The sequence below is a fragment of the Pseudophryne corroboree genome, chromosome 2, assembly GCF_028390025.1.
Source record: "Pseudophryne corroboree isolate aPseCor3 chromosome 2, aPseCor3.hap2, whole genome shotgun sequence".
Classification (NCBI taxonomy): domain Eukaryota; kingdom Metazoa; phylum Chordata; class Amphibia; order Anura; family Myobatrachidae; genus Pseudophryne; species Pseudophryne corroboree.
The window spans coordinates 679,482,295-679,508,214 of record NC_086445.1 but is presented as its reverse complement, the minus strand read 5'-3'; the positions used below and the strand labels follow the sequence as shown (position 1 = coordinate 679,508,214).

At 46.2% G+C, this 25,920-nt stretch overlaps 1 protein-coding gene across 2 annotated transcripts in view; it reads left to right on the top strand.

The window, feature by feature from the left end:
- The window catches only part of RAB29 (RAB29, member RAS oncogene family), a 106,867-nt gene extending 84,347 nt beyond the window's left edge, over positions 1 to 22,520 (top strand). For both annotated transcript variants that reach the window (XM_063955153.1, XM_063955152.1), the window contains 2 exons: positions 12,609 to 12,730; positions 20,757 to 22,520. In XM_063955153.1, the coding sequence (XP_063811223.1) occupies positions 12,609 to 12,730; positions 20,757 to 20,871 (237 nt within the window). In that variant the 3' untranslated portion in view covers positions 20,872 to 22,520. The remainder of the gene's footprint in view (positions 1 to 12,608; positions 12,731 to 20,756) is intronic.
- Positions 22,521 to 25,920: the final 3,400 nt, after the last annotated feature.

Sequence of the window (25,920 nt, the reverse complement as noted above, 5' to 3'; positions counted from 1 at the left end):
GTGTGGCTGGTATGAGTCTTACCCGGGATTCAAAATCCTTCCTTATTGTGTACGCTCGTCCGGGCACAGTATCCTAACTGAGGCTTGGAGGAGGGTCATAGGGGGAGGAGCCAGTGCACACCAGTTAGTCCTAAAGCTTTCTTTAGATGTGCCCAGTCTCCTGCGGAGCCGCTATTCCCCATGGTCCTTTCGGAGTCCCCAGCATCCACTACGGACTATGAGAAATAGAATTATCGGTAAGTAAATTCTTATTTTTTTTTATTTAGTGCGTAATCTACCCACCATAACCCTGTATATCAGTATCCATTAGAAATTTATCTAGCCCATTTTTAAAAGTAATGGCAGAGCCTGCCATTACTAATCTTTCAGGCAGGGAATTCCAAATACGTATTGTCTTTATTGTGAAGAAACCGTTTTTGTCTCTGTGTGTGAAATCTCCTTTCCTCTGATCTAAATGGATGACCACGTGTCATTTCCGTTTGATCTTGCCAAAAACAAATACTCCGCAAGTTCTGTGTATTGTCCCCTTATATATTTGTAAATGTTAATCATGTCCCCTCTTTAATATCCTCTTTTTCCAGTGTGAACATGCCTAGCCTATCAACCCTTTCCTCGTATTCTAGCATCTCCATCCCCTTAATCAATTTGGTCGCCGCCTTTTCTAGTTCCAGGATATCCTTTTTGAAGTATGGTGCCCAAAATTGTGCACAGTATACCACGTGTGGCCTCACTAGGGATTTATATAATGGGAGCATAACACACTCATCCCTTGCATCAATTCCCCGCTTTATGCATACTAATACCTGGTTTGCCTTCTTTGCTGCAATCCTACATTGGGTACTACTGCTAAGTCTGTTATCTACTGTATGTGAACACCTAAGTCTTTTTCCAGTACAGAATCCCCTAGTTTTACCCCATTTAGTATGTAGGTGGTATTTTTGTTCTTGCTATCAAAGTGTATTACATTATATTTGTCTGTATTGAACCTCATTCCCCATTTTTCTGCCCATGCTTCCAGTTTAAACAAGTCGTTCTGCAGAGACTCGGCACCTCCCTCCAAATTTATAACCTTACACCGTTTGGTATCGTCTGCAAAAAGTTACACCATGCTTTCAAGACCTACTGCTAGATCATTTATGAAAATGTTGAACAATGGTGGTCCAAGTACAGACCCTTGTGGCACGCCACTTAGTACTTTAGTCCAATTCTAAAAAGTTCCATTTACCACAACTCGCTGCTCCCTGTTATCCAACCACTTTCTAATCCAAGTGCATATTGTGCTTCCTAGCCCCAGTTCTTGTAGCTTATAGATAAGTCTCATGTGCTGTACTGTGTCAAAAGCTTTAGTAAAGACACAGTACTGCACATGAGACGCGCCTATAGCGCCGTCCCATCTGTGCTATCTCAGGTTTGCTATATCCTATGGCAACATTTTCTGTTTCAGGCACTACAATTTGAACTGGCTGCAGCTCCAAGAGTGGTTACCAAAATTATGGTGGTGTTGGCGGCTTATCTCCGTCGTCAGGGGATAAGAATTTTCCTATATCTGGATGACCTATTAATCCTGGCTCATTCCCAGGAAACTCTCCAGGGCCATCTACAATTGACAATAGACTGTTTACCAAGCCACGGCTGGCTCATAAATTGGGCAAAGTCATCCTGCACCTGGGGCCTGTATTGGATTCTAGACTTCAGAGAATTTTTGTACCTCTGAACAAAATATCCACAATACAGACGGGGATTCAGGAGCTACTACAAAGTTGAAGAGTATCCATTAATGCAGCAATGCAAGTGATGGGATCTATGGTGTCAACATTCGACATTGATGAATATGCTGAATTCCACGCGAGGCCCCTTCAACGTCTGATTCTTTCCAGATGGAATGCATTACATCAGACGATAAAAACTCAGACTATGGTCCTTCCTCAGGAAGTATGGAGTTCGTTAGCCTGGTGGCTACAGACATCCCATCTAGGCATAAAGGGTGACCTTTTGGATCTTGGAGTGGGAGATTCTGACAATGGACGCCAGTCTTCAGGGCTGGGGAGCTGTGTCAGAAAAGTGCTGCTTCCAGGGGCAGTGGACCAAGGAAGAAAGTTGCCTGCCGAAAAATATATTGGAACTTCGGGCCATATATATGGCACTCACTCAGGCAAAGGACATACTTCAAGGAAAACCAGATTCGGTCAGAAAATGCAATGGCAGTATCATACTTCAATCATCAGGGAGGAACTCACAGCCAAAAGGCAAGGAGGTAAGCTGCACGTTAAGGTGGGCAGAACTTCATCATCCGGCCTTGTCCGCAGTGTTCGTTTCGGGAGTCCTAAACTGGAAAGCAGATTTTCTCAGTCGACATGCCATTCATGCAAACAAACGGGCTTCACCAGGTCTTTCAGATTCTGGTAAACAAGTGGGGGCTGCCAGAGATAGATCTCATGGCTTCTCATCAGAACAACAAAGTTCCCACATATGAGTCGAGGACAAAGGATCCCAAAGCGACCTTCGTGGATGCTCTGTAAATGAGATGGGACTTTCGTCTGGCCTATGTGTCTCCGCCAATCGGCCAGTTGCCCAGGGTGATTAGAAAAGTAAAACAGGGCGAGGGCGCCGTGATACTAATAGCTCCGGCATGGCCCAGAAGACATTGGTACACAGATCTGCAGAGGCTGTCGGTGGATACTCCGTTTCTACTGCTTCAACGTCCAGATCTACTATCCTTGTTATTACAAGCACCTGGATCAGCTGTCTTTGACGGAGTGGCTCTTGAGACATCAATCCTGAAAGCAAAATGACATCCATCCTGAAAGCATAGTTTCAGATTTAGGGGCATTGTTTTGTCCCCCTCCTTTTCTGATTTTTTTTATCCAGATAGAGCAGTTATTAGAGCCAAATCTGGATATCTTCCTAAGGTCGTCTCCAAGTTCCACTTTAATGAAGAAATTGTAATTTCAAGGGTCGGACCTTTCTGCAAGAGATGGATCATTGGTGCTTTAAGGATCTACGTTTTACCAGTGCCATCAGAAAGACAGACACTCTTTGTTCTCTAGATGATTTCACAAGAGGATGGCCTGCTGACAAGCAGACACTGGCGAGGTGGCTTCGGATGACTATTTTAGAAGCATATTCTCAAGCCGATCTCCCTGTTCCGGCTAATTCTACTCGTAAGGTAGGTCCTTCATGGGCAGCACAGCGTGGTGCCTCAGCTGACCAGATATGTAAGGCAGCCACATGGTCTTCCATTAACACATTCATTAGACATTATGCCTTGGATACCTTTTGCCTCTCAGGACCCTGCAATTGTGCAAAGGATTCTCCTGTCCAATCAGGAGTGTCCCCTCCACTAAAATTGCTTAGGGACATCCCAATGTTATCCTGTGAATACCACTGTGGATCCTGCAGGAGAAATAAGTAGTTATGGTAGACTTACCCTTGATAATGCTTTCTCCAAAGTCCACAGTATCCACAGGGATCCCACCCTGACGCACCTGATTTGAGGATCTTTACACTTACTAACCTCTTCCCTCTTGTATGGATGTGTGTGTGTGTTTTTCTCGCCTGATTAGGCTCCTGCCTTGAGCTTTGGGAAAATAATTGAATTGCCTGAGCCAGGAGGCGGGTATATAGAAGACTGGCCTGTTGCATTCTGGGAGGCCGAAAGCTTTGATCGATTGGTGCCATTCCGCTGACACTATCTTAAATCCCAATGTCTATTAGGCAATGTGGGAAATTAAATACTAGTTTTGCCTAGAGACTAAAATACCTACTTTGTCTGTGAGCTACTTAGTGTTAAGATTTTTCAAGATGGCAAACTTCATAAGGTAGTAGACTGAGAGCAGAGGACGTCAAAATTCTAAGCCACATCTTTGCTCTTATAGATGCACTGTCCACAGTGGCGTAAGTTCGTCCCAGTCGCCCGGAGGCATGATAAATGTTGGTGCCCCCCTACATATACACACACATACCATATGTAGCAGCGTGCTCAGGTACCTTTCCCAATAGTAATATAGATACACATACAAAGTGGACGCACACCAAGTCAGTCATTACAATAAAACAGACACCAGAATACCTTTATAGTACACCTACAGTGCTCCCTCACCCGCCAGCGGGTCTCGATGGAGATGCTTTGGCGCAGCAGTGTGCAGACATAACTAGTGTTCACTCTAGGATTTTTTTAGGGCAGGGTGCTGATCACGGGAAGGGCACATTTTTCCATTCGGGAGGGCACATTTTTAAGTTAGATGGGCAAACTTAGGTACATACTATAATGCTTGGTGCTACCATTCCTATAGGCCAAAACATGGACAGTGCGCGCCGAAGGCGCGCAGCAAAAATCTAGGGGCATTGTTTTTTGGGGAAGGGGCGTGGCCACATAATAGTGGCAATTCACATTACACCACATGGTAGTGCACCTAATACACATTGCACCAGGTAGAACCTCCTATACACACTGCACCAGGTAGAGCACGTTATACATATTGCGCCAGATAGAGCACTGAGGCACACTGCGCCAGATAGAGCACTGAGGCACACTGCACCAGGTAGAGAGCACTGAGGCACACTGCACCAGGTAGAGAGCACTGAGGCACACTGCACCAGGTAGAGAGCACTGAGGCACACTGCACCAGGTAGAGAGCACTGAGGCACACTGCACCAGGTAGAGAGCACTGAGATTGAAGTTTACAGCTGCAAAATACTTACAAGGTTAATTTAGCCCAGGGGGGCTCTCGTGCTTACCGAGTCCGGCGGCGCGCGGCTGGGTCCAGCGGCGTGGCGGGGTCCGGCAGGCAGCAAACGGCAGGGCGCACAAAAACGGGCAGGGCGGAATTCAGCTGTCTAAGGGGCAGGGCGCAGCGCCCTGTGAAAGACACCAAGCGTGAACACTAGATATATATATAAAAAACACACAAACACCTCATTCACTTAAACACACGCACGTCTCTTTCACTTAAACACACACACCGCTTTCACACACACACCTCCTTTACTTAAAAACACACACGCCGCTTTCACTTAAACACCCACACATGCCTTTCACTTACACACACACACACACACACACACACACACACACACACCTCTCACACACGTGCCTCTCACATACACATGCCTCTCACACACACATGCCTCTCACTTACACATGTCTCTCACTTACATACACACATGCCTCTCACTTACACATACACACACATGCCTCTCACTTACGCACACACACACATGCCTCTCACTTACGCACACACACACACATGCCTCTCACGCGCACACACACACATGCCTCTCACTTACACACACACACACACACATGCCTCTCACACACGTGCCACTCACACACACACACGTGCCTTTTTTACTTGAATGCACAACTTTCCTTAAAAACACACACACACCTCACTTAAAAACAAGCACACACAAAACACAGTGCTTCCCCCCAAATCCACCTCTCCCCCACCCCCTACACAGTGCCTACCTTTGGCTATCATCAGGCTCACGGAGCACGGAGGAGCAGAGAGCTTCCCTCGGCTGGCTTACTTAACTAGAAGGGCCCGGGAGGAGCTGTGCTCTGGAGCTCCCCCTAGCTGCAGCCAGTGCCAGCTCTCTCTACAGGAGTCTGCTTCCGTGTCACTGACACAGCTCCTCCATCTGCAATAGCAGCGCGGTCCTCAGGCAGCAGAAGACAGTGGAGGAGATGTGCCCCCTTGCGGTCAGGAGCCCAGCGGCAGCCGACTCCACTGCCTCCCACAGTTCCGCCACTGACTGTCCATCCTAAAACCACTTTGCCTAAAAGCATTTATGCATAGCGCACAATGTCTAGGCAAAGTGCATAACCATTTCTTTTTCACACAATACCTTGATTTCCCACTGTCCTATGTCTTATATAGCCTCATAGTCTGACTAATTACTGTTAAAATGGTAGAGGGCACCCCCCCTCCAATCACTGTCTTACCTACAAGTCTTGTATTGTGGTGTTAATAAATGTGTGTTTTTACTACTTTAAACTGTACATCAATATATTTGCTAATAGTGATGTGTAGAGTCATACTGACAAATTTGGGGATTGACGATGCCCATGCCAGCTGCTAGTGACAGCGCACTGGGTTCTCTTTTACCTACAATTCTGTCTAGCTTTCTATAAATGAATCTAAACCGATAAATTGTTTCCAACGGAGTTCCACTCTTGAATTTTTCTATGATGTAAAAAGCAAATCTTCATGTAGCCAGACACTTGACAGGATGAATGTGATGCATCCCGCCACTGATTGCATGCATATTATCGCAGTATGCATGAAGATTTCAGCCTTTTGCATTACCCCTTTTGTAGCTTTATCTTGTCATATTTTGATTTTTGTTTTTTGATGATTTTGCAGAACCAAATGGGGTGTTTGCCATCTCTAACACTTGTGCTATTTATTTTTATTTTTTTATTTGGGAAGGGGGGGTTTAAAATGAAAAAGAAAAAAAAAATAGTTTTGCCTTGTTGGGGTGTTCTGAAACTGCAATATTGCCAGTAAGTTAATTCAAAACTTAAGCTTCATTCTGTTACATTTATTTATTTAAAAGCTTTAGGCATTCTCCACAGTGTCTGATTTTTCTACTTGACCTGTTACATTTATATTATATGCAAAGTGGGTTTTCTCTTACGTCCTAGAGGATGCTGGGGTCCATATTAGTACCATGGGGTATAGACGGGTCCACCACGAGCCACTGGCACTTTAAGAGTTTAATAGTGTGGGCTGGCTCCTCCCTCTATGCCCCTCCTACCAGACTCAGTTTAGAAAATGTGCCCGGAGGAGCCGGTCACAGCTAGGGGAGCTCTACAGTGTTCTCTTGGTAAAGAGTATTTTTCTTCCTTTTTCAGGTTTTTTTTATTTTACAGGGAGGCTGTTGGTGACGGCCTCCCTGCAGTGGGGGAGGGGGGGGGCAGTGTCAGCCCCGCGGGGTCTTGAACCACTGCTCCCGCTGACTGGGCGTTGGCTCCAGAGGGGTCTGATCGCGCCCCGCCGCAGGGGAACGCTCGCCCCGGCAGCCAGCCGCCACCCCCTCAGGAGCTGAAGTGTGGCGAGTGAGTCACTGTCCCCCCTTGCAAGCGGGGGGGACAGTGTGAAGAGGGCGGCTACAGGGTCAGGAGCGCGGTCTTACCCGCGCTCCTGGAAGGTCGCTGGGAGGGATCGCCCTTGGTGCGGCGCTGGGAGGGAGCGCCCTGGGCCAGCTCCGGACCCTACACTGGTCGTTTCAGGCATGTCTGGGTCTGCGGATCCAGGTCAGCACAATCCTCCGGGCCAGTATAATCCTCATGTGAGCGGGAAGGCAGCGCCATAGAAGGGGGAGGAGCTACTCAGAGCGGACCCAGCAGCGTTCAGCGCCATTTTTCCTGCCTGCAGTCACGGTTCACTGGATCCAGGTCCTTCCAGAGCTTTCTCCAGCAGTCTGTGTATGGTACCAGGGGGCTGTAGAAAGGAGGGGAGGCTGCTTAAAGGCTGTGTCACCTATTAAGGGACACAGTCAGCGCTGGGAAGGGACTCCCTATACCTGAAAAGCACTGTGTGTGGGTTGGCTCCAATCTCTGTGTCTCTCTGCCATTCTTGGGGGGGGGGAAACTCTGTCTATATAATACCCTGTGTGTTTGTGGGGTGTTTTGAGTGTGTGTGACAACATGTCTAGGGACACTGTTTCATATGCTGCAGAGGATTTGTCTTCCCAGGAAGACTCCATACCATGTAATCAGGATTGCACTGTTTTAGCGCAGATCCCAGCTAGAGAGCCAGAATGGTTAGTCTCTCTGAGGGGGACTATTACTCAGATTTCTGATAGGGTTGCTAGGACTGAGCATGCAACTCAGGTCCTCCAGTCCTCTATGGTGGTATGGTCTGATTCTACCTCCTCGGGGTCCCCTGCGGTACATTCTCATAAACGTGCGCTTGCAATTATGCAGGATGACACTGACACCGACTCTGATGCTGCAGACGGTGATGGGGATGTGTTGAGGGGGACGGCATCACTTGCCAAGGGGGTGCAGTTGATGATTGAGGCTGTTAGGGATGTTTTACACATTTTGGACACGGCTCCGGAACAGGTGGAGGAGGCCTTCTTTACGGGTAATAAGAAGCCCCCCCCCCCCCCCCCCCCCTCCCTCACCTTCCCGGCATCCAAAGAATTGAATGCTATCTTTGAAAAGGCATGGGAAACTCCGGAAAAGAAATTCCAGATTCCCGAGAGGGTCTTGGTGGCTTTTCCCTTCCCAGAAGAAGATAGGAAAAATTGGGAGTCCCCGCCGATAGTCGACGCCTCTGTATCCAGGCTGTCCAGCAGGTGATATTACCGGTCTCGGGATCTACCGCGTTAAAGGACCCGGCAGATTGCAAGGTGGATGCTACGCTGAAATCCATTTACACGGCTTCAGGGGCTATATTGTGGCCTACTATAGCCTGTACTTGGATTGCTAAAGCTATTGCCAGGTGGTCAATCACTCTGCAGGAGGAATCGACTATGCTGGACAAAGGTGACGTTGATTTATTTTTACGTAATATTCACAATTCTGCAGGGTTCCTGGTGGATTCCATGAAGGACCTGGGTTCCATGGCTGTGGGGATCTCCTCCATGTCCGTCTCGGTTCGCAGGGGTCTCTGGCTGCGCAACTGGTCTGCGGACGCGGAATCCAGGAAGTGTGTGGAGGGCCTACCATACAAGGGTCAGGCTCTCTTTGGGGAGGCGCTGGTTGCGTGGATTGCCACGGCTACCGCGGGTAAGTTTCCTTTTCTGCCTTCAGCTGCACCAGCTACGAACAAGCCTTTTTCATCTACCACGTCACAGTCCTTTCGGCCCGCGAGGCCTAGAAAGAATAAGCCTTCGGACACCTTCTTCAGAGGTGGTCGTTGCAAAGGAAAGAAGCCTGCTCCCGCAGGTTCCCAGGCCCAGAAGCCCGCTTCTGATACCCCTAAGTTCTCCGCATGACGGTGGACAGCTAGGCCTAGAGGAGGGTCAGTTGGGGGCAAGACTCCGGCAGTTCAGCCACGTCTGGGTGTCGTCGGGTCTGGACCCCTGGGTTCTGGATATAGTGTCCAGGGGGTACAGACTGGAGTTTCAAGATCCCCCGCCTCACCGTTTCTTCAAGTCGGGCTTGCCAGCCCTGCTGGCAGACAGCACAATTCTTCTGGAAGCCATCAGAAAATTGGTGATGTCAGAGGTCACTGTTCCGGTCCCACTTCAGCAGCGGAACAAGGGTTATTATTCGAACTTTTTCGTGGTACCGAAACCGGATGGTTCGGTACGGCCTATTCTAAATTTAAAATCTTTGAATCTTTATCTCAGGGAGTTCAAATTCAAGATGGAATCTCCGAGAGCTGTCATCTCAGGACTGTCGGAGGGGGAGTTCCTGGTGTCCCTGGACATCAAGTATGCTTACCTCCACATTCCCATTTGGGCGCAAGCATATCTCCGGTTTGCGCTGACGGACGTTCACTATCGGTTCCAGGCACTACCGTTTGGCCTCTCCACAGCACCGAGGATCTTCACCAAGGTGATGGCGGAGATGATGGTTCTCCTCCGCAAATAGAGGGTTAACATAATTCCATATCTGGACGATCTCCTGATCAAGGCGTCGTCCAGGGAGAGGTTGTTGCTTTCCATCGCGCTCAAGACGCAGCTGCTCAGAAGGCACGGTTGGATCCTAAACCTTCCAAAGTCTCATCTGGAGCCGACAAGGTGACTGTCTTTCCTGGGAATGATCCTCGACACGGAAGTGCAGAGGGTATTTCTCCCGGTGGAGAAAGCGTTGGTGATTCAAGCAATGGTCCGGGAGGTCCTAAAGCCTGCCCGGGTATCTGTTCATCAATGCATACGCCTTCTGGGGAAGATGGATGCTGCCTACGAGGCTCTGCAGTACGGCAGGTTTCATGCTCGACCCTTTCAGCTGGATCTATTGGACCAGTGGTCGGGCTCTCGCCTACACATGCACAAGAGGATACGCCTGTCTGCGAAAGCCAGGATTTCACTCCTCTGGTGGCTGCAACTTCCACACCTTCTGGAAGGGAGAAGGTTCGGAATTCAAGACTGGATCCTTTTAACCACAGATGCAAGTCTAAGAGGTTGGGGAGCAGTCGCTCTGGGGGAAACCTTTCAGGGACGATGGTCGGATCAAGAGTCGCTTCTCCTAATAAATATCCTGGAACTCAGGGCTGTTTAGAACGCCCTTCTGCAAGCAGCACACCTTCTACAGGATCGGGCTGTTCAGGTGCAGTCGGACAATGTGACCACAGTGGCCTACATAAACCGACAAGGTGGAACGAAGAGCAGAGCTGCCATGGCAGAGGTGTCAAAAATCCTCATCTGGGCAAAAAGGCACGCGGTGGCGATGTCACCAATCTTCATTCCAGGCGTAGACAACTGGGAAGCAGACTTCCTCAGCAGACACGATCTCCATCCAGGGGAGTGGGGCCTCCATCCGGAGGTGTTCGAGGAGGTAACCGGTTGGTGGGGGGGGTTCACATAGACATGATGGCCTCCCGCCTCAACAAGAAGCTACTGAGGTACTGTTCCAGGTCAAGAGACCCACAGGCAGTGGACGCACTGGTAACACCGTGGGTGTTCAAGTCAGTGTATGTGTTCCCTCCACTTCTTCTGATACCAAAGGTTCTTCAACTAGTTAGAAGAACAAAGGTTCTGGCAATCCTCATTGCTTCGGACTTGCCAAGGAGGGCTTGGTACGTGGATCTGCTGGATATTCTGCTGGAAGATCCACGGCCTTTAACTCTTCGGGAGGATCTGTTTCTGCAGGGGCCGTTCGCTTATCAAGACTTACCGCGTCTTCGTTTGACGGCATGGCGGTTGAACGCCAGATCTTATCTCGGAAGGGTATCCCGAGTGAGGTCATTCCTACCCTGATACAGGGCAGGAAGGGGGTAACGTCTAAGCATTACCATCGCATTTGGAAATATGTTTCTTGGTGTGAGGCAAAGAAGTTTCCGGTGGTGGAGTTTCAACTTGGACGTTTTCTCCTTTTCCTGCAAGCAGGGGTGGATATGGGACTGAGACTGGGCTCCATCAAGGTCCAGATCTATTCTTTGTCCATCTTCTTCCAAAAACAATTGGCTGTTCTTCCTGAGGTTCTGCGTTATTTACTGTTTCAGCTGTTGCTGAAGTTATTCCAGCATGTTGGCCGGATTTTCATGTTGTGTGAGCTGGTATGAATCTCGCCACTATGTGTGTAATTCCTTCTCTCGAGGTATGTTGTCTCCTCGGGCACAGTTTCTAGACTAAGTCTGGTAGGAGGGGCATAAAGGGAGGAGCCAGCCCACACTATTAAACTCTTGAAGTGCCAATGGCTCCTGGTGGACCCATCTATACCCCATGGTACTAATATGGACCCCAGCATCCTCTACGTACTACGAGAAAAGGATTTACCGGTAGGTAACCAAAATCCTATTATCTGGCATTGTGGACAGTTCCTAGGCAATTTGCATGCGCCACGGGGGTTGCTGGGAGGAATCTTATTAGATCCCTCTCAAAGGGTAATGTGAATAGAAGCCTGTTGGATCTATTGGATCGCGTTACCCAACGGGTTGAAGCTTGGCGCATATGCAGTAAGCGGACAAACCATCTACAACAATATTTTCTGAGGTTAGATCGCAAAATAAGCCTTGATGCATACTGTCAACTATGTTCTCTGTAGGCATACCCTTGTTGTGCTTACCCTTGAGGGAGCTCTAGTCTTCCACCCTCCCAACCAATATAGCAAGTTGTGCTATTTTGCTAGGGAGACCTGTATTGCTGTGCATCCTTGTCAGTTGCCCATCCTTTTTGTTAACTGCTTGTTGCACAATGGACTGGTAAAGCCTGTTTCTGCACCAAGCGCTGCCGCTGCCTTGCTGTGCATCACTTTGCTAAGCATATTCCAAGTCATAAATGACAATGACTGTCTTTTGAAAATGGGTGCTACCATCTTGCCAGGGATCAGCTGACTGCAGTGCAACCAATTCTAGAGCAGCATCCTCCACAAAACTCCAGCATCCTATCACCAGCATGGGTGCCCTATATAAACAGCTTCCTGCTCCACTACTCATTGTCAGTACAACATCTGCCATTGCGCTGCTTATTTCCTGTCTACAGTTCCAGAGTTTGGCTTCACAGTCCAGTACTAACCGATTTACTTTCTTTTGACTTTGATCTGCTACTTGCTTTATTTGTAATACTTTACAATAAGCAGCAATATTTGCTATGCTCCAGCATCAACTCCTCACTGGTGGCTATTCCCTAAAAGAGTATTAACAGAAACCTTGCTGTGACAGCCAGGGTGGGTTGCTTTGTGCATACATTATGTGTGACAACGTCTACTAAATTACCACTCTACAGAGTTTTTTTTGTGATTTATCCTCATCTTTACAACAATGTACAGTATATGGGATTGAAAATAAAATTAAATAGATCAATGTTTCCTTCCCATTAAAAAACTTCAGTGTACACAAGATTTACATTTTTATGTTTGTTAACTTCTCTTTTAACCTATGGGGTGTATCTGAAGTTTACAATGTATGTACTTTTCTAGCAAAAATAATCTATCATAATGTTAAAATGTAATGCAAATGTATTTCTTTCTTCTGTTTTACGTGTCTCAGTGTGATCTTTCTCCATGGGCTGTGAGCAAGGAGGAGATTGATCAGTTCAGTAAGGAGAACAACTTCATTGGATGGACAGAGACTTCTGTTAAGGAAAATAAGAATATCAATGAATCGATGAGGTCAGTCTGCACTCATGTAAGGCACACTGCCTTGTCTGTAACTTGTGCGTAATTGCATATAGCAATGGATAGGCATTGAACACCACATTGATCTGGTCTAATCTGTACCAATGAGATAAATACATAACCTAGGTAGCAGAGCCGGCCCTAACCAATATGATGCCCTAGGCAAGATTTTGGCTGGTGCCCCCTAGCACCACCGCTAGTTCTGCAGGACATTCCTTGCATGAGTCAGCTGGCAGCTCTGCTAACGTTGGGGCACCTTTTGTTTATAAAAATGCGTCTTATTTGCATTACTATGTGGCTAGGATGCAGAAGCAGCTCTTACTGATTAAAATGATATGCAGCATGCCTATATTCTGTGTGCGACTGCGGCTGTATCTGCATACGAAATGCTACATTACAGTGATTTCCACAGAATATAGGCATGCCGCATATCATTTTAATCAGCAGAAGCTGCTGGTGCCCCTAAGCATACCAAATGCCCTAGGCATTTGCCTAGTTTGCCTATGCCTGGGGCCGGCTCTGCTAGGTAGCAGTCTAATAGAATAGGGGACATTTATGGCTTAACTTGCATATGAATGGTATATGGTAATGGTTTACAAACTTCTTCCACCGCAGCTCACATACGGTGGAGACAAACTTGCAGCACAGGTGGCAATTTTAAAGGGTAGGTTGTGCGATGCCAATAGTCCTAGAGAGGCGGTAATTGCACTTTATGCTGTGCGGTTGACTGTGCAGCGCCGCTCCCTCCTCCATAGTCCATCCTTGTGCATATCTTAAAGCCCCCATGCATCAGCTGCCATGATTTTGGTACACGCCGATTTGCAGCCAGCGCTGATCGAGATCTGTTGGGGAAATTAACATGTTAAAAATGCCTGATTCCACGATTTTTAACCGAAAGCGGCCAGGTTCGGGGAATAGGGATTTTCAAAAGGTTTAATATTTCCGATTCCCCAACCCAGCCGCCGGAGGATCAAGAATATTAAACATGTTGAAAAATCCTTATTCTCTCATCCTGACCCTGCCTGGTCGAGGTTGGGGCATTGGTCATTTTTAACAATTTTTCCGATTTACCAGACAGATCGCCGACAACCTCTGGCTGCCAATCAGCGGGTTGGAGGAACAGGGTGTCACGGCGGCTGATGTATGGGGGCCATAACTTCAGAATTCCTGCAGTAATTAGTGTCCATATCAGTTCTTCATTGGTATCTTGACGTTTTTTAACCCTAACTTTACTTTGTTAGGTAAAAACTGTTTTCTGTGATGAATTAAAACGAAATTCCTGTTTAATATTGGATTTTATGTAAGTTCTGTGTATATTTAGCACTGGTGTGTGGTGAAATTGTGTACCCTGGTGATTATATTACATGGTTAGACATATTTTGATTAAAGACAAAGTGTATAAGATAATAAACCTGAACACTTGTGATGATGAAAGCACAAGCACAAATGACTGTGGTATAGATTACCGTAGCAGTGAAGAAGACCCTTATTCCATATGTCCTCAGACCTATTTTCAGGCTTTTTAATATGCCCATCTTGACCCTCCTGTGCCCTTAGACCTCCCCATGTGCCCCTTTATATACCCATAATCAACTATCTTTAAAAGCTAGGAATGCTGTGAAAAAGTTAAGACACTAAGGAAAGCCTGGCCAACCTGTGGCTCTCCAGCTCTTGTGACTCTAGAAGTACCAGCATGTCCTGTAATGCTCAAACCATGGCAGGGCATGCTGGGATGTGTCGATTCACAGCAACTAGAGTACCAGTTTTGGCCAAGCCTGCACTATGGGACAGATTCAATTAGTCGTGGTCTGCCATCAGCTCATGGTTTGCAGTTTTCCATGCATTACGGTATGCAGATTCTGTTCACTGCTCAATAGGTTGTGAACAAAATCCACTTTCTGCAGTTAACGTGTGGAAACCAATGGGACCTGTTATGGCGGTTTCCGCGCTAATTTAATCTGCCCCTAAGGATGCAGTGAACCGAGAAAGTTTGGGAAATACTTTAAGGTGTGTGTTTTTGGGGAGGCAGGGTGTTATTTATTTTAAAAAAAAGATGCCCAAAGCTACAAAAGATAGACCTACCTAGATTAGAAATATCCTCTTTGTTTAATATTGTTTCTCTTACGTCCTAGAGGATGCTGGGGACTCCAAAAGGACCATGGGGTATAGACTGGATCCGCAGGAGACATGGGCACACTAAAAGACTTTGACTGGGTGTGAACTGGCTCCTCCCTCTATGCCCCTCCTCCAGACCTCAGTTAGATTCTGTGCCCAGGAGTGACTGGACACACATTAGGGGAGCTCTACTGAGTTTCTCTGGAAAGACTTTTGTTAGGTTTTTTATTTTCAGGGAGACCTGCTGGCTACAGGCTCCCTGCATCGTGGGACTGAGGGGAGAGAAGTCAGACCTACTTCTTCTTAGTTGAAAGGCTCTGCTTCTTAGGCTACTGGACACCATTAGCTCCAGAGGGTTCGATCACTTGGTGCGCCTAGCTGCTTGTTCCCAGAGCCGCGCCGTCACACCCCTCACAGAAGCCAGAAGAAAAAAGTCGGGTTAGTATTAGAAGAACAGAAGACTTCAGTAACGGAGGTTCAGCGGTTGCGCTGCACTCCGTGCTCCTGCACACACACCAACGGCACTCACAGGGTGCAGGGCGCTGGGGGAGCGCCCTGGGCAGTAGTTACTGAGGGTCTTTTTCACTGGCAAGAGGCATATTCGGTGCCCGGCACCGTATACGATACCCCCACCAGTATAAATAAATTCCAATTTGAGCGAAACTACAGCGCATCGGGAAGGGGCAGGGCTTAGCCGCACAGCTAACCAGCGCCATTTTATCTCTCCACAGCCGCTGCAGAGACGCTGGCCCGGACTTCCAAGCTCCTTACAACCTTACAAGTAACAAGGGAGCAAAACGGGGGGGGGGGGGGGGGGCACAGGCAATTTGGTGCTTTATATGTTATATTTTACAGCGCAAACAACAAATATAATTTGTTTTGTAGTATGTGGGCTCTGGGGTGTGAGCTGGCATACTCCCTCTGTGTTCTCTACAGGCTTCCCTGTGGGTCTGTCCCATTTCTTTGGCCGGTGTGGGTGTGTCGGTACTGCGTGTCGACATGTCTGAGGCTGAGTGTTCCTCCCCGGAGGAAGTTATTGGGGGCGCAGAAAAAGATTTGGGAATGACTCTGTCGGCACAGCCGACTGGTGATTGGGTGATTATGTTGAGTACACTGAATGCAAATGTGGCTTTATTGTCTAAGAGGCTGGATAAATCTGATTCTCAGACACAAACATGGAGGAAATCCATGGAGGACGCTTTGTCTCAGGTACAGACCCCCTCAGGGTCACAAAAACGTTAATTTACCCAGATGGCAGATACAGATACCGACACAGACTCTGATTCCAGTGTCGATTTCAATGAGGCTACTTTACATCCAAAGGTAGTTAAGAGTATTCAGTACATGATTGTGGCTATTAAAGATGTTTTGCATATTTCTGAAGAGCCCCCTGTTCCAGATAAGAGGGTTTGTTTGTATAAGGGAAAAAAGCCTGAGATGACGTTTCCCCCCTCTCATGAACTGAACGCTCTTTGTGAAAAGGCTTGGGAGTCACCTGACAAAAGGTGGCAGATTCCCAAGAGAATTTTTATGGCATATCCTTTCCCCTCTGACGACAAGGAGAAATGGGAGTAGTCTCCCAATGTGGACAAGGCTCTATCCCGATTGTCCAAAAAGGTGGCGCTTCTGTCTCCTGACACGGCTGCCCTCAAGGATCCGGCGGATCGCAAGCAGGAGACGACATTGAAGGCCATTTTCGTTACTACTGGTGCATTACTCAGACCTGCTGTGGCGTTGGCGTGGGTGAGTAGTGTTATTGCTAAGTGGGCTGATAATTTAGCTTCTGATATGGATACCCTTGAAAAGGATAACATTCTTTTGACTCTTGGTTATATCTAGGACGCTGCAGATTACCTAAAGGATGCGGCGAGGGATATTTGCCTCTTGGGATCAAGAGCCAATGCCATGGCGGTCTCGGCCAGGAGGTCGCTGCGGATTCATCAATGGAATGCTGATGCCGACTCCAAGAAAGCTATGAAAGCTCCTTTTAAAGGTAGTGTCTTGTTTGGTGATGGCCTTGCTGACCTGGTGTCTACCGCTACTGCGGGTAAGTCATCTTTTCTTCCTTATGTTCCCGCACAACAGAAAAAGGCGCCCCATTATCAGATGCAGTCCTTTCTGCCTAATAAATACAAAAAAGGAAAGGACTCATCCTTCCTCGCTTCAAAGGGTAGAGGAAGGGGAAAGAGGTCACCTGCCGTGTCTGGCACCCAGGACCAGAAGTCCTCCCCCCGCCTCTACCAAGTCCACCGCATGACGCTGGGGCTCCCCTACAGGAGTCCGTGCCGGTGGGGGGCCGTCTCCGATTCTTCAGTCAGGTCTGGTTTCAATCGGCCCTGGATCCTTGGGTCTTAGACATAGTGTCCCAGGGGTACAAACTGGAGTTTCAGGAGATGCCCCCAACCGCCACTTTTTCAAATCGGCCTTACCAGTTTCTCTTCCAGAAAGGGAAGTAGTAAATGCTGCGATACGAAAGCTGTGTCAACAGAGGACCGTTGTACCGGTTCCAACGGTGGGGGAGGGTTCTATTCGAGCCTCTTTGTCGTGCCGAAGCCGGACGGCTCGGTCAGACCGATTCTGAACCTAAAATCCCTCAATCCATACTTGAAAACTTTCAAGTTCAAGATGGAATCTCTTCGAGCTGTGATCTCCAGCCTAGAAGGGGGGGATTTTATGGCGTCATTCAACATAAAGGATGCCTACTTACACGTTCCGATATATCCTCCTTATCAGGCCTTCCGAAGATTTGCGGTGCAGGATTGTCATTACCAATTTCAGACGTTGCCGTTTGGGCTTTCCATGGACCCGAGGGTTTTCACCAAGGTAATGGCGGAAATGATGGTACTCCTTCGCAAGCAGGGGGTCACAATGATCCCGTACTTAGGCGATCTCCTGATAAAGGCGAGATCAAAGGAACAATTGCTAAGAAATGTGGAACTCTCCTTGTCGGTTCTGCGACATCACGGTTGGATTCTAAATTTGCCAAAGTCTCAGTTGGTCCCGACAACTCGGCTGCCCTTCTTGGGCATGATCCTAGACACTGAACTACAGAGTGTTTCTTCCAGCGGACAAGGCTCTGGAAATACAGACCATGGTCAAGGAGCTTCTGAGACCGGCAAGAGTGTCGATTCATCAATGCACTCGTGTGCTAGGGAAGATGGTTGCGGCTTACGAAGCCATTCTGTTTGGCAGGTTTCATGTCCGGGTGTTTCAGTGGGATCTGCTGAACAAATGGTCCGGGTCTCACCTGCACATGCACCGGAAAAAAAGTCTATCTTCCGGGGCCAGGATTTCTCTCCTGTGGTGGCTGCAAGGTTCTCACCTTCTAGAGGGACGCCGATTCGGAATCCAGGACTGGGTCCTGCTGACCACAGATGCAAGTCTCCGAGGCTGGGGTGCAGTCACACAAGGAAGAAGTTTCCAGGGAAAATGGTCAAGCCAGGAATCTTGTCTCCACATAAATGTTCTCGAGTTAAGAGCCATTTACAACGGCCTACTGCAAGCGAAGAACCTTCTTCAGGGTCTTCCTGTCCTGATCCAGTCGGACAGCATAACAGCGGTGGCGTACGTAAACCGCCAAGGCGGAACAAAGAGCAGGGCGGCAATGGCGGAGGCCACAAGAATTCTCCGCTGGGCGGAACAGCACGTGAGCGCTCTGTCAGCAGTCTTCCTTCCGGGCGTGGACAACTGGGAAGCATACTTCCTCAGCAGACACGATCCCCATCCAGGAGAGTGGGCTCTTCATCAAGAGGTGTTTGCAGATGTGACAAGGAGTTGGGGAATTCCTCAAATAGACATGATGGCGCCTCACCTCAACAAGAAGCTTCCGAAGTATTGTTCCAAGTCGAGGGACCCCCAAGCCAGTGCAGTGGATGCCCTGGTAACTCCGTGGGTGTTTCAGTCGGTGTATGTGTTCCCTCCTCTTCCTCTCATTCCAAGAGTGTTGAAGATTATAAGACGAACAAGGGTTCAGGCAATACTCGTCGTTCCAGATTGGCCACGGAGGGCCTGGTATCCGGATCTTCAGGAGTTACTAGTAGAAGATCCTTGGCCGCTTCTTCTAAGAGAGGACCTGTTACTGCAGGGGCGCTGCGTGTTTCCGGTCTTACCGCAGCTGCGTTTGACGGCGTGGAGGTTGAACGCCAAATCCTAGCTCGGAAAGGTATTCCCGGGGAGGTCATCCCCACTCTGCTTAAGACTAGGAAGGAGGTCACGGCAAAACATTATCACCGTAATTGGAGAAAATATGTGTCGTGGTGTGAAACCAAAGTAGCTCCTGCGGAGGAGTTTCACTTGGGTCGTTTCCTCCATTTTTTTTTAAAGGCAGGCGTGGATGCAGGCCTGAAATTGGGTTCCATCAAAGTGCAGATTTCGGCTTTATCTATTTTCTTTCAAAAAGAATTGGCCGCCCTTCCTGAGGTTCAGACTTTCGTGAAGGGAGTGCTGCATATCCATCCTCCATTTGTGCCACCCGTGGCACCGTGGGATCTTGAAGTGGTGTTACAGTTTCTTATGTCTCACTGGTTTGAACCTTTGCGAAAGGTTGAATTAAAGTTCCTCACTTGGAAAGTGGTCATGCTTTTGGCTTTGGCGTCTGCCAGACTAGTATCAGAATTGGTGGCTTTGTCTCACAAGAGCCCATATTTGATTTTTCATGTGGGTAGAGCAAAATTGAGGACTCGTCAACAATTTCTGCCAAAGGTGGTGTCTTCGTTTCACATCAACCTATTGTGGTACCTGTGGCTACGGATGCTGTGGCAGTCCCAAAATCTCTTGATGTCGTAAGAGCTTTGAAAATTTATGTCGCCAGAACGGCTCCTGTTAGGAAAACGGAAGCTCTATTTGTCCTGTATGCAGACTATTGCACGCTGGATTTGTAATACGATTCAGCACGCTCATTCTTCGGCTGGGTTGCCGTTGCCGAAGTCAGTAAAGGCCCATTCTACCAGGAAGGTGGGGTCTTCTTGGGCGGCTGCCCGAGGGGTCTCTGCACTTCAACTTTGCCGAGCAGCTATGTGGTCGGGTTCAAACACTTTTGCTAAGTTCTATAAGTTTGATACCCTGGCTGAGGAGGACCTCATGTTTGCTCAATCGGTGCTGCAGAGTCGTCCGCACTCTCCCGCCCGGTCTGGAGCTTTGGTATAGAACCCATGGTCCTTTTGGAGTCCCCAGCATCCTCTAGAACGTAAGAGAAAATAGGATTTTAATACCTACCGGTAAATCCTTTTCTCCTAGTCCGTAGAGGATGCTGGGCGCCCATCCCAGTGCGGACTGTTCCTTGCAGTTGTATTGATACTTGTTGTTTTCGGTTAAACGAAGGTTGTGTATCAGTTATATTCAGCTTGTTGCTGTTGTTAGTTCATACTGTTATCTGGTATTCCTGCTAATCCAGTTGCACGGTGTGTTTGTGGTGTGAGCTGGTATGTCTCTCTCCCTTAGTTAACAAGAATCCTTTCCTCAAAATGTCAGTCTCCCCTGGGCACAGTTCCTATAACTGAGATCTGGAGGAGGGGCATAGAGGGAGGAGCCAGTTCACACCCAGTCAAAGTCTTTTAGTGTGCCCATGTCTCCTGCGGATCACCGTCTATACCCCATGGTCCTTTTTGAGTCCCCAGCATCCTCTACGGACTAGGAGAAAAGGATTTACTGGTAGGTATTAAAATCCTATTTTTTCAGTGCTCCTCACAGTGAGTGTAGGAGAAGATAGATCTCTAGTGATCATGTCTCGTGCGATACGGTCACCAAGTGGTTGCTACTGTTATTTAGTGTTCTGTTTAATGAGTTTCTGGATACAAAAATGGCAAAGTCGTACTGTTGGCAATTTGACTTCCATTGTTCTTTGCATAATAAAATTTAAGAAATGTTCCTCATTTTAAAGACATTTAATTTGATTTATTTATTGCAGAGTGCTCATTGAGAGAATGATGGAGACCAGAGAATACGGGCGCTCCTCTATACCACCACAGGGAGATTACATTAACCTAAAAGACATTTCTGTACCTGGATCGGGTTGCTGCTAACAAGTATTGCCCTAATAACTAATGCGATCGCAGTGTTCAATATATTTCAGAAGGACAATGGTTCTGATGCAGGAGACCAATGCTAACTTGCTCATCCATTATTAGCAAAGTACTTTTTGGGCCTTGGACGATCTAATTAGGAGAATGAGGATTCTTTCCACCTTATCTTTGTTGTGATTTACTTGCTGCCTATTTTTTTTATCTTCATTTTTGGGTGCAAGTTCCATTTTCAAAGGTGAAAAATAATTTTATAAGTTGTTTTGAGGGCTTGTATGCCATAATTTGACTCTTGAAGATTGGACTGCACCGTGAATTTGGTAGACCTAATAACATTGCATTTTCTAAAGGGAGCTACAGTACAGTAAACACTGTATATATTTTGATGTGTTTATATTGTTAGAAAAGCATTAGTCCTGGGAAAATTCACCATAATCTATTCTAGTGGTAGAATGTACCCCGAATGTATAATATGCCAGAATTAGGTGGAATATTTTTGTACAGTATGTACCATGTCAAAACTAACAAACAAAAGTCCATGGTACTAGTATTTCCTTCCAGTTTTTCATATTGCACGTATATATATGTGTATATGTGTGTGTATATATATATATATATATATATATATATATATATATATATATAATTTTTTTTTTAAGTGACTGTATATTCTTAGCAGTATTTTACTGTATTTAATGGGTTTTTTTTTATTAAAAACAAAACAAAAACAAAAAAACCACAACTGTTCATTGGAGCCCAGGAAACATGGAATCCTTTCAAACAGCAGGGACAATACTCATCCACCTCATCATAAATTGCAGTGTAAAAATAAAGCAGCCAGTATTTACCCTACACAGAAACAATATAACCCACCCAAATCTAACTCTCTGCAAATGTTATATCTGCCTCACCTGCAGTGCACATGGGCCCTCATTCCGAGTTGTTCGTTCGCTAGCTGTTTTAGCAGCATTGCACACGCTAGGCCGCCGCCCTCTGGGAGTGTATCTTAGCTTAGCAGAATAGCGAACGAAAAAATTAACAGAACTGCTAATAAATAATTCTTAGCAGTTTCTGAGTAGCTCCTGACCTACTCACAGATTGCGATCAGCTCAGTCCGTTTAGTTCCTGGTTTGACGTCACAATCGCGCCCTGCGTTCGGCCAGCCACTCCCCCGTTTCTCCAGACACTCCCGCGTTTTTCCCTGACACGCCTGCGTTTTTTTGCAAACGCTGGGAAAACACTGAATTGCCGCCCAGAAACGCCCCTTTCCTGTCAATCATTTACTGAACAGCAGTGCGACTGAAATGCGCTGCAGATGCCACAGCAAAACTGCTAAGTTTTGTGTTAAATAGCTAAGCGCATGCGCCCTGTGTGCCTTGCGCATGCGCAATTAGCAACAAATCACAACCTAGCGAAAATCGGCAACGAGCGAACAACTCGGAATGACCCCCATGGTTTTGCCCATTAGCTAACAAATTTGATGCTGCAATCAGGTCTTAATTAGGCCCACAGTCTGTGTTGGAAGAAGATTGTTTTTTTTTTTTTTAGTAGAATAATTGTGCACTTTATTCAAGTCAAATAAGTGATGTTAATTAAATGTTCTCAGAAATATGTTCATCCTATTCTTAACTAATAAATATTTTCTTGTGAAATGTAGCATTTTGATGCAGTTATAAAGGGTATGGTTGAAAAACTCTGGGTTTAAGGACAAAATGGAAATAATTTCGGGGAATGCTAATTGCAAAACATCATAGAGGAGTTGGACACAAGGGGTTGGTCAGACAGATCTCTGCACGGACGCAAATGGCGAGTTTTTACATACAGCATATGTGCAGATGGCAGTTTATGAATAATGTCCATCCTATTTTGAGTTTTCGGGAATGCTGTCCGATATCTTTCCTTGAAATTAAGAGTTTTTGGGCAGATGCTATGGAACTGCCCTGATTTAGGGAATGTTGTGGGTGTGCATCTAAAGCTTTGTGCGATTCTGAGTCGTGCATGTTGGAGAGGTGCAAGAGCAGAGTCTCCTTTGTGAATTTCAGATTATTTTTAATAAACATTTAAAATGCCAGCGTTAATATATGCTGCGGACGCAAGGCGCATCTTATTACCATATACGATAAAAATGTGCTGCACGTCGCAAACACTACATCCCTTAAGAGAAAGCAAGCACTCGCACACATTGTATTACTGAGGTCCAATGCTCAGAGATGTGTATATATATATGATATTAAAAGGGTATGCATACAATATAACACATGTACAGTGTGTGTGTATACGTTGGTTTACCGTGACCATTGTTTGTAATGCTTTGATCCAATACACGTTTGATTCATTCATCGCCGGAGTGCCGCTGCCTTTTTGTTTTGTTTTTTTATATATATATATATATATATATATATATATATATATATATATATATATATATATATATATATATATACATACATACATACATACATACATACATACATACATACATACATACATACATACATACATACATACATACATACAGTGTTACAATTACAGAAGAAGCAGTTGTAGTTACATACGGATCAATTACAGCCAGCATACTTCACCCTATCCCATGATCAATGCACAGTCTTCTCCATCTTTGAATCTGCACCAACAGCAACAAAACCAAAAAAAACTTCTTGGGTGAGGGGAAATGCCTATATACTATGTATTGGGCGAAGTACATGCCTGGGACTGAGTCTTCTGCTATTGGTCCATGGGAGGGAGATCTCTTGTTCGTGATGTGTTATTGGTCAGTTCATATGCAAGCAACGTCCAATTTGATGATGTAATTATAGGTGTTAGCCACTGGTTTCTTTCTGCACACATGCTGTCTTTAGGAAGTTATTTTGTTCAATTTAGAATGTGGCTTCATATTCATACATTTAATCATAACTAATCTTTGCAAATGTGCTACAATCTAACCATAGCTATGAATTTAACACACACATTCTTCTGATCATTTTGACACTAAGCATGATATGTTTAACTTGTTCCGTTCCAATAATACATATATATATGATGTTATAACGCTCTTGTATAAATACATTATAATGTCTGGTGCTTGACATGTTTAATTTATGTGTTGTATGAAATATGTGTTGAATATATCTTTGTGGCTTGTCTGTGTGAATGCGTAGGCTACCATATATCGCTGTGCACGCTGCGTGTATGCGCACGCACAGAGACCCATCTGTTTGGAGTTTGTATTTGCTGTGCATGTAATATTTTTGACTTTGAAACCTTCATATTAAGAGGGCCTAGCCTGGTCTACAACACAATGGGAAAAGGCATTTACTCTACTTTTAAATGCTGAATTCTTTATTGTGAAGGTTTTTGACTAGCCTGGAATTGTGACTTCAGTGTCTGCCAACTCTCTTATACTCCATAGTAGGTCAGTTCTGTATCCATACCTTGGACACCGACTGGAATTAGAAGGTATGGTGTCGGTAGTTAATTTAAGGGTATACTTGTTGGGGGTTGTGTCTTCATTAGCTGATATATAAGAATTACAATTTATATGAAGTCTTGAACTGATTCCTCTTGCCTGACACCCAGTTTACAAAATAATTTCTGACATACAGGTGGTGTTACGGTAGGTTGGATGTTTTCAGTATAAAAAGGCTAAAACACTGCCACTACTTTGATCATTTGAAGGGCCTATCAGTCTTACTCCTGGGACTTTACTACCTTGTGGTTGTGATTATGCAATCTCTCATCCTGAGTCTCAAGCAATGCTGTAGTCCCACAAGTAAAGGAGTCTACAACCTGTTACAAAGGGTGAGTGATGATCTGCACAAGAATTTCTATATGTATACACAAAAAAAACTAATATTTTGGCTATAACATTAAACCAATAGTAGGCTCATATAGTATTGTTGGCGGTGCTCCTAACAATTGAATAACCAGTACTCTGCAAAAGGATGTTACTAAGAAGCAAAGGACAGAACTCCTCAATTGGGGTATACTTAAGTATTCTAAAGGCCCGTACACACTGGTAGATATATCGGCCGTTCTCCTGAACGGCCGATATATCGCGGGACCGTCGGCCAGTGTGTACGGCTGATACGTCTGTGAACTCCGTCGTTCACAGACGTATCGCGTCGGCCCCGCAGCACAGTCGACGGCCAATATATCTACCGATATATTGGCGCGTCGCTGTGTGTGTACGGGGCGGTCGGCCGACCGCCCGTACACATGCTGCGGCGGCCGGCGGTGATTGACAGCTGAACTGGGCGGGCATGTGTACACGCCCGCCCAGTTCATGACGTCAGTCCCCAACGGATCGGGCAGTGTGTATGCTGAACACACTGCTCGATCCGTCCATAGATATATCTGCAGATCAATTGATCTGCAGATATATCTATTAGTGTGTACCCACCTTAAGATTAAGTGGTTCGACATATAAAACATAACTATTAATACACTTTTTCTTTTAAAAGGGGGTCTTAAAACATAAGGCAATTTTGTCTGCACCTATCAGGAAAAAATGCTGACACATACACAACAGACAATACTGTCAGAAATTGAAAGAATTATTTTTGTATACAAAAAATAGGAAAGGGGTTACTTATAGATTAAACATCAGGGTAGTGGCGAAATAACGGATTACAGGAAGAAGTCGGCTATATGCATAAAAAGTACACTGCAATGGCCGGGAAGCAGCTAGTTCCAGTAAGGTTTTATGGAAACCTAAAAGAGTTGGTGCTTGCCTTCTCTATAATAGAACATATAGGGGGCTACTCAAACATACAATACCCCCCAACCCGTACATTGTCAATGCTGATGCTGATGTGTACTTAGGCTGCCCCCTATAATTACTGTCCTGCATATTTCCATGGCAATGTGTGAACAGGTTGTAAACCTACGCTAACATGCTGCCCCTTTTGTCTTTCTATGGTACTTGGGAAAACCTCAAAAGGAGCAGCAATAGATAGTGTGTTCATAACATTGAGAGAGGAAGTTATTAACATGTATGCTCTAAGTAATCCTCTTGTCTTGTTGTAGTTGTCAATTACAAACAAGTGCTTGTTA